Consider the following 8,130-nt stretch of genomic DNA (forward strand, 5'->3'; position numbering starts at 1 on the left):
TACCTGCTTCTCAGCACCCTTAACTCTGCCCCTTCCTGCACCTATGGGATGACAATTAATTTGCAGTTGGAGTTGGAAACCAAACTCCCTTGGACCCCTGTGAATGTCCCAGCCCCCGCTATTAATCCCACTACCCCAGGGTATTTCTCAAACACAATCTGACCCCGGGACCACCCCACACTACAACCTGTGAAACAAACCTATGTCCGGGGAAACACACAAGCATCTAAGGGTGTAGGGGAGATGGGATGTTACAGAGTCTATACGATATTATAGCCATACCTGGGCCAGGGTTGTGGGGCAGAGTTAAGCTTACCTGGGCTACAGCAACTTTGTATTTCCAGACTCTTCCAATTCAGGTTTTAAGGGTAGCCTTAACTTTAAAATTTCTGCCTTTCGTGGGCTTCTTCGTTTAGAAACCAGACTGTGCCGACCACGATCTGTGCCCCTGAACTCACCTGTACAAACATCCAAGCCTGGGCCCAGCTTCACAAGGTATTTTTGTCTGGGAGTTTAGCTGTGTGTCCATTTCAGAGAAAACTGCTCAGTGACATTTCTGTTACTAAAAAATGACTGATTTCCCCCCTACACCCTGCCCAGTTTCCCTCCCCCTCTTCCCGTCCCCCCCCCCCCCAGCTCAGCGATATAAACTCACAACCCAAATTCCAGTTTCACACAGTTTTTTGCCTGGAAGTTTCCTTATTTTTTATTTATTTTGTTGCAAGATAATTTGCGTCACGACACTTAAAAAACCCAGCTGTGGATTCCACCTCCCCCAGCGTCTGTTTTGCCCAGGAAGTTCCTTCACTTTCTGTGTAGCCGTTAAACACTTGCCCAGCTCCGGGACCGTCAGGGCACGTCTGTCTCAGACCCAAGGAAGTGTCATCCTGGCGTTTGCTGCCCGCCCCGAGTCCTGACTCCCAACCCCGTCTCCCAACTTACCTTCCTGGGGTGCGGTCTCCGGGGGGGCACCGTGTTTGCAGGACTTCCTGCCCTTGCATCGGGGGCCCCCTGGATGAGCTCTGGGAGGCAGCAGAACCAGGACAGGCACTTCCGAGGGAGGCAAGGGCTGGTGCTGGACTTTGGGAGCTTCTCGCTGTCAGGGAGTCCCTGGGCGATGCTCTGGATCTGCTCCCCACGAAGCCAGGCAGGACTCTGGGGGAGCCTCCTTTCTGTGAGCAGCCCGTCTGCAGGACACACAGCTCCCACAGCTTCCACCTTCCTGGGTCTGACCTCGGAGCATTCAGCATCCTCTGCCCCTCCGTGCACTTCCCGCAGTGAGTCCGCCCAGGCAGGGTCCTGGGGAAGCCAGAGGGTCCTGCCCCTCAACACCGCAGACAGACGTGACTCTCAGCCAGCCAGTAAAACAGAGGTTTGTTAGATGACAGGAACATGGTCTAAAACAGAGCTTGTAGGTGCAGAGAACAGGACCCCTCAGCCGGGTCCATTTTGGGGGGCAATGAGCCAGACAACCAAGTCTGCACTTCACTCCATGTCCCCAGCCAGCCCCAAACTGACTCACCCTCCGGCCCCCCCTCCTCTGGGCTTTGTCCCTTTCCCGGGCCAGGAGGTCACTTGATTCCTTTGTTCTCCAACCCTTTAGCTCTCACCTTGTGGGGGGGGGGGGAAGGGGGGGGAAGGTCCCAGGCCATCAATTGCCAGGAGACAGAGTGTCGGCCATTTGTGTACACTGGCCCTTTGCTCTGCAACAATACACCCCCTTATCCCACCACCTAGAGACTTAAGAAATGTGTAGGGGAAACTGAGGCACCCCTACAGTATTCAGACGAAACATTAAGAACAGTCCCACTTCGTCACACTTGCGCAAGGTGAAGGAGGTGCAGCGTTGGTTGCCTTCGGCCAGGCGAACAACTCCGGTGAAGGCGCACGGCGCAATGTACAGCAAATGGCCTGCCATCAAATCGAACTCTAGGGACCAGACGGTCAGAGAGATGGACAGACAGGTGGACATGCAGACAGACAGAGACAAGCTAAGGGATGGAAGCGAAATCCTCCCCCCGCTCCCCCCGGCACCTAGAGCCAACACGTCACTGGGACCCCTCCTCCCTGCCCCCAGCTGGGACCCCACCCACACCCAGCCCCATCCTCCTCTCCCCTTAGCTCCCTCAGAGTCAGAATCCCCCCCAGCCCCTTCCCCCCGGGCTGGGACCCCCTGGATACAGCTGCTCCCTGCAGCTTCCCCCTAGCTGGGACCCCTCTTCCAGCCCCAGGGGATGTGGGGGGTGGGTGCTGCGCCCCATGGATGAGGGCAGGACGCTGGGGGACAAGAGGCCCCTGATAGCCAGGCTTGCTCATGCCAGCAATATGCCTGCCCCCTGGTCCCTGCTTCTGTCTAGGTCAGTCTGCCTGTCTCATGCGGTCTGTTTGTCTGTCTCCGTCTTCCCATCTGGGTCCATCTGTCTGATTCTCGGTCTCTGCCCCTGTCTGTTTGGGTCTCTGATTCTGGGTCTGTCCGTACGTCTGCCTGTCCACCCCACAGGCCCCGCTCTCCCAGCTGGCAGGAGCCAGGCCCCGCAGGCTGCCCCCCATCTCACCGGGCCAGCGCCCGCTGCTCTCCTCCTGCCCTGGGGCTGGGAGCACTGGGTTCACCCTCGGGGGCAGGGAGGGTCCAGCAGAGCCACACAGTAGCTGGGGCAAGGAGGGGGGAAAGGGACATTAGCCCATATCCATGATGCCTCCCCATGCATCCAGGTCCCCCCCCCAACACTGGGATCACCCTTGCTGGGATCCCTCCCGCAATTCCCCTGCCAGTGCCAGGTTCCACACACACACACCCCAGCCCCAGGTTCCCCTCCCACCCGAGCCCCCTCCCCCCCACCCCGATGCCAGGATCCCCGACCCCTCCGGGGTTACCTGCCAGCGGGATGTCCTGTCTCACCAGCGGCCCCTGCACCGGCTGCCCCTGCTCCGTGTCCACCCCCACGTAGGCCGTGAGGGAGCAGACGACCCCCGAGCTCAGGCCGGTCTCCAGCGCCGGGCACCGGTCCCCCTCCGACCTGGCCTCCACGGCCCCCTCCAGTTCCAGCAGCAGCGACTTGGATGCCAGCCGGTGAACGGGCAGCCTGTACTGGGGACAGACAGTCATGGGGTGAGCCCCGGACGCCTGGGTTTCAGCCATGCAGGGAGGGGAGCAGGGGCTAGTGGGATAGTGTATTGGAGTGGGGGGGAGGGAGCCAGGACTCCTGGGTTCTATCCTGGCTCTGGGAGGGGAGTGGGGTCTAGTGGTTACAGCAGGGGGACTGGGAACCAGGACTCCTGCTTCCCTCTGTGAGCTGAGGTAGGTCCCCTCCTGTTCCTGTCCTGTTGGGGGTGGGGATGTGGGGAGCAGGAACCAGCTACCTGGGAGTAATGGGGGCCATGGGAGTGTTGCTGTCACCTATCTCCATCCTGTGGCTGTAGGGGGAACTGCAGCGTCTCCCTTGTAGGTCTGGTCCTGGATGTGGTACTGCAGGGTAACGCCCCCCACAACAGTGCCTGGCGGCTGCAGGCAGAAAAAGGGGGTCAGAGGTGGAGTGCAAGGTGGGAGAAGATGCCTGGGGACCCCCCAGACCCAGGTTACAAAACCAAGGGGGTAAATACGCCCAACTAACAGTAGCTGGGGGGCTGCCTAGTCAGCCTACTGGCCATCAGTAGGGTCCAGAGTTAACGATCCTGACTGAGATCAACTCAGTTGGGGTAGCACAGAGACCCCCAGCCCAAAGGCCATCATTACAGATCAGCATTACCACACAGGATGGGGTGGGAGGTTCCAGAATCAGTCACTGACCCTGAGTCCTGGGGACGCCCTCGGAGGGGGGCCGGGGCCTTGCTCTCTCACCTGGGGCTGCCCGCGGAGCTGGACGTAGATGAGGCACCGCTGCCCAGGGAAGATCACCTCGGCGCCGGCCCAGCAACGCCGCCTCCATCCCGGGGGGCAGATCCCAGCTCAGCGAGATCCCGGTCACGGCCGGCTGCAGGGCCCGCTTCAGAGACTGCAGTGCCTGCGGCAGAGACTGGCACACTGGGGCCAGGAGGCTTGGGTCCGATCCCTGGTCTTGGAGACGAGTGGGGGCTGGTGGGTTAGAGCAGGGTCGGGGAGGAGCCCACACTCCTGGGTTCTCTCCCATCTCTGGGAGGGGAGTGGGGTCTAGGGGTTAGAGCCAGGGGGCTGGGAGCCAGGACTCCTGGGTTCTCTCCTGGCTTTGGAAGGGGAGTGGGGTCTGGAGGGTTAGAGCAGGAGGGGGAGGGGGCAGCCCGGACTTCTGGGTTCTCACCTTGGGCTGCATGCGGTCCTGGCCCGTGATTAACTCAGCGCTGCTCCCTGCTGCCCGGGCAATGCCTTTGATCAGAGCCGTGGAGGCCCCAGCCCTGATGCCAAAGGAGAAGCACCTGCAGGGTGGCAGAGTCCAGGGGGGTCAGAGCAGTTGACGAAGGGCCAGTAGGGCTGGCAGGGCTGGAGCACGGGGCTGGGGGGGCAGGGTTGGGGTTTGCTTGGGGGAACAGTTGGGGGGCCAGTAGGGGGCAGGGTTGGAAGAGCGCTGGGGGGGGCAGGTGCCCCATTACCTGTGGGCCTCCCAGTGACGCTGCACCTTGGTGATGACGTCCTCGGTGTTCCCCACCTCCCCGTCCGTGAAAACAAACAGCGGGCAGGGGAAAGACACAGTCAGAACCAGGGATCCCAAATCCCTCTGGAGACACCCCCTCCCCCTGGGAATGGGGACAGCCCCCCAAGAGCCTGCCCCACTGACCCCCCTCCCAAAGACCCCCAGCCCCCCCATAGCTCCCTCCCTCCTCTCCCAGAGATCTCCCCTGCGGGGGTGGCAGACAGGGACCCCGACCTTCTTCCCTGTCTCTAACTGTGACCCCAACTCCCATCTGTCACCTCTTCCCCGGCCCCTGGAGACACTAACCCACCCAACTGCTGTGGGCACCTTTCTGGGAGCTCCCTTCTGACCCCACAACATGCCCTCTCTGCCCCCGGCTGCAGGGCGCCCCCAGAGCTGGGCGCAGCACCCAGAGCTGCCCTCCAGCTCTATACAGAGGTGCCCTGCCCCAGCTCTTGCCTGACATGTCCTGCTTACGCCCCCTGGGGCATCAGCCCCTGTCTCACCCTGAGCCCCCCCCAAAGCACCCATCAGCTGCCCCCATGGCTCCTCTCTGAGGGTCTTCCCCCACCCCCCGGAACAGCCTCCCAAGGGGAGTGTCAGAGGGTGGGGGGGGGGTGAGCCATATCTGGGAGGCCAGGTGCGGAAGCGCCTGTGATGGTGCATGGCCCATAGTGACAGCTGAGGGCAACCATCCCCCGGCTAGGGACAGGGCACTATGTGGGGGGGGGGGGGGGGGGGGGGCTTGGCGTGACTGCAGAGAATCCTTTCCAGGGGCTGGCTGGAGGGTCTCACCCCCATGCTCGGGGCTCACCGACCCCCACATGTGGGGCGGAGGGGTGGGGAAGGGACTTTCGTGCTTCAGATGGGAAGAGACCCTAGGGGGTTCATCTCCCTTGGCAGCCAGGGCCCTGGAGTAATTAGGGGGGCTCTGTGACCCAACTTCTGTACCTCAGGGCTTGGGGGCTTGGTGACAGCCATAGGGGCTGAGCCTGTCAAGAGTGGGGCGAGAGACTGTCATTGGAGGGGCGAGGGACTGGGACTGTGATGGGGGGCATGAGGAGAGGGATGGGCTGTCATTGGGGGGGGCATAGGGAATACAAGGGGCTGGCATGGGGGGCCCCAAGGGGCTGGGTATGTCACGGGGCAGGCATGGGGGGGGAGTATGGGGGCTGGCTTGGGGGTGGAACACGATGGGCTGGGCCTGTCTTGGGGGGCTGTCATGGCGGCTGGGGCTGCCACGGAGGGGGCATGAAGAGCTGGGGCTGCCAAGGGGGGCAGGACTGAGGCTGCCATAGGGGGGGTGAGGGGAGGGCAAAGAGCTGTCTTGGGAGGGACAGGGGCAAGGGGCTGCCATGGGGGGCAGGGGAGCAAGGGGCTGCCACAGGGGGGAGAGGGGCAAGGGACTACAGCTGTCACGGGGGTGGGATGGGGTGAGGGCAAGGGGCTGGGGCCAGACGAGATGATCAGGACGGTTCCTTCTGGTCTGAAAGTGCCTGAGTTTATCCCCCCGGCTCCATTTCCTTCTGAGACCCCCCAACCCTCCTCGGCTCCCCCAGCCCCTTTCCGACCACCCCGGGGCGCCCTGTGGCTGCCCTCCTGTCCCCTCAGACCCTCTCCACTCCCTTGGGACAACCTGCGGTTGACCCCTTTTCCCCCAGCCTGTGTCGGAGCCCCCGGGATGCCCTGCGGCTGCCCCCAGGGCTCTCAGCTCCTCTCTGACCTCCCCACTCTGCCCCAGGACACCCTGCAGCTGCCTTGCGTGGGTGCCCATCCAGGCGTGGGTGCCCTGGCGTGGGTGCCCATCCAGGCAGGGGCTGCAGTAAATGGTTCGTAGCGGTGCCAAGATCTCAGTGCCCCCCAGGTTGGCGTGCAGCTTCTGGATGAGCTGCAGGGACTCAGCCATGGTCTGCTGGGTGTATCTGCCTGAGGGGGGTGCCGAGGGGTCAGGGGGCGGGACAGCTGGAGCCGGGAACACCCCGACCCCAGCCAGCCCTTCCCCCAACCCATACCGCCCCCCCACCCTGCCCTCCTGACTCACGGGTAGAAGGACTCGAAGAGAGACCCAAAACCATAGATGTTGAAATAACAGTCCAGGGGCAAACTCTTTAAAAGCAGGACCAGGGTCTCCTGGGGTTGGACAGATGGACGGAGTCACCCCCAAGGGCCCAGCCAGCAGGGCTGGTGCAAGGATGTTTCACGCCCTAAGTGAAACTTCCACCTTGCTCCCCCCTGCTCCGCCCTGAGGTGTCCCTCCTGTGGCAGCTCCCCGCCCCTCGGCCTGGGGACATGGAAAGATGGCTTGTCTCTAGTAGCTGAATGTGTATATTTGGTCACAGGAAAGAATAGTAATCCCACCAGTAGCTATCTGAGCAGAGAGGCAGTATACAATATGTCTGCTGCTATAACAATCCATTTTTGTGGAAAATAATATTTTAAGGAAATTTTGTTTATGATCATGAAATAGCACAACCTTGGTAAACAAGTGACAAAAGGGGGAATATCCATTTGGCATATTTTAAAAAGAATTCTTGCATTTAAAGACTCTAAAATGTATGTGTGCAGATAAAATTGAAAATATGCACACAATGCACTTAGAAAAGAGATGTTACATGATAAAAGTTTTGTATTACGTTGATTCATATGTAAGCAGAGTCAGGATGAGCTCCACCCTGACATCTAGTGGTGAGTTGTGACAAGTTGTGGGAAAGAACTTTGGGGGCTGATCTCATTTGCATAGGCACACCCACCCTGCCTAGCATGAGCCCATAGCTGCCCAAATGGTCACTTTGGCTGCTGTGGGATCCCCAGTGTCTCTGTTATTGGGGCAGGAAGAATACATTGCTATCCTGATTATGTGAGTCAAGGACAGTGGAACTGTACTTGCCCTTTTGTTATGATGGAGGGACTTGCCATCAACTAAGTAGCACTCGCTAGGCAAGGGACATGGGTTCCAAAACTCAGTGAATTGAGAGAGGCTGGGGGTGGGTGTTAGTACCTGGTGGTGTGGGCATTTTGTGAGGGCCTGAAACAGCAATTGTACCCCCTTCTCTCTCTACTGTAGAATATCAAAGCTAATTTTGGCCTATTAAGAGTCCAGCTATAGGTGCTGAGCTGAATTCACTTTGGGCTTATGGTGTACAAGCACTGAGGCTCCCACTACTACAAGCTGAAATCACTAAAGAGCTAAAATTACTGAGCACTGTGTTAAGTAGGGGGGAGCCTGAAGATATATTGCTTGGAGCGGAGCAGTTTGTGGGACTGCTGGAGCGGCCCATGGACTGGCTGGTGGAGCAGTTCACGGGATGGCAGGAGCTGCTTGTGGGACGGCAAGCGGAGCTGTTCATGGGACAGCTGGTGGAGTGGGACGGGGCGGAGCTGAGCGGATCGGAGTGAAGCCCTATGGAGCTGCGGGGCAGTCCGCTTCGGATCATGTAAGGTGCCCCTTACCTCTTGCACACATGCACACACACACATTTACTTTCACCCAGACTGGGGAGTAACACTCTGCAAATGAACTTTTGAA

At 59.9% G+C, this 8,130-nt stretch overlaps 1 protein-coding gene across 1 annotated transcript in view; it reads right to left on the reverse strand.

The window, feature by feature from the left end:
- The window catches only part of LOC122462647 (von Willebrand factor A domain-containing protein 5A-like), a 59,982-nt gene extending 53,472 nt beyond the window's left edge, over positions 1 to 6,510 (reverse strand). Inside the window, 5 exon segments of the mRNA XM_043526755.1 lie at positions 3,839 to 3,896; positions 3,898 to 4,001; positions 4,275 to 4,389; positions 4,564 to 4,644; positions 6,395 to 6,510. Of these exon segments, the coding sequence (XP_043382690.1) occupies positions 3,839 to 3,896; positions 3,898 to 4,001; positions 4,275 to 4,389; positions 4,564 to 4,644; positions 6,395 to 6,510 (474 nt within the window).
- Positions 6,511 to 8,130: the final 1,620 nt, after the last annotated feature.

The sequence above is a fragment of the Chelonia mydas genome, chromosome 13 (assembly GCF_015237465.2).
Source record: "Chelonia mydas isolate rCheMyd1 chromosome 13, rCheMyd1.pri.v2, whole genome shotgun sequence".
In the NCBI taxonomy this organism is placed as follows: Eukaryota; Metazoa; Chordata; order Testudines; family Cheloniidae; genus Chelonia; species Chelonia mydas.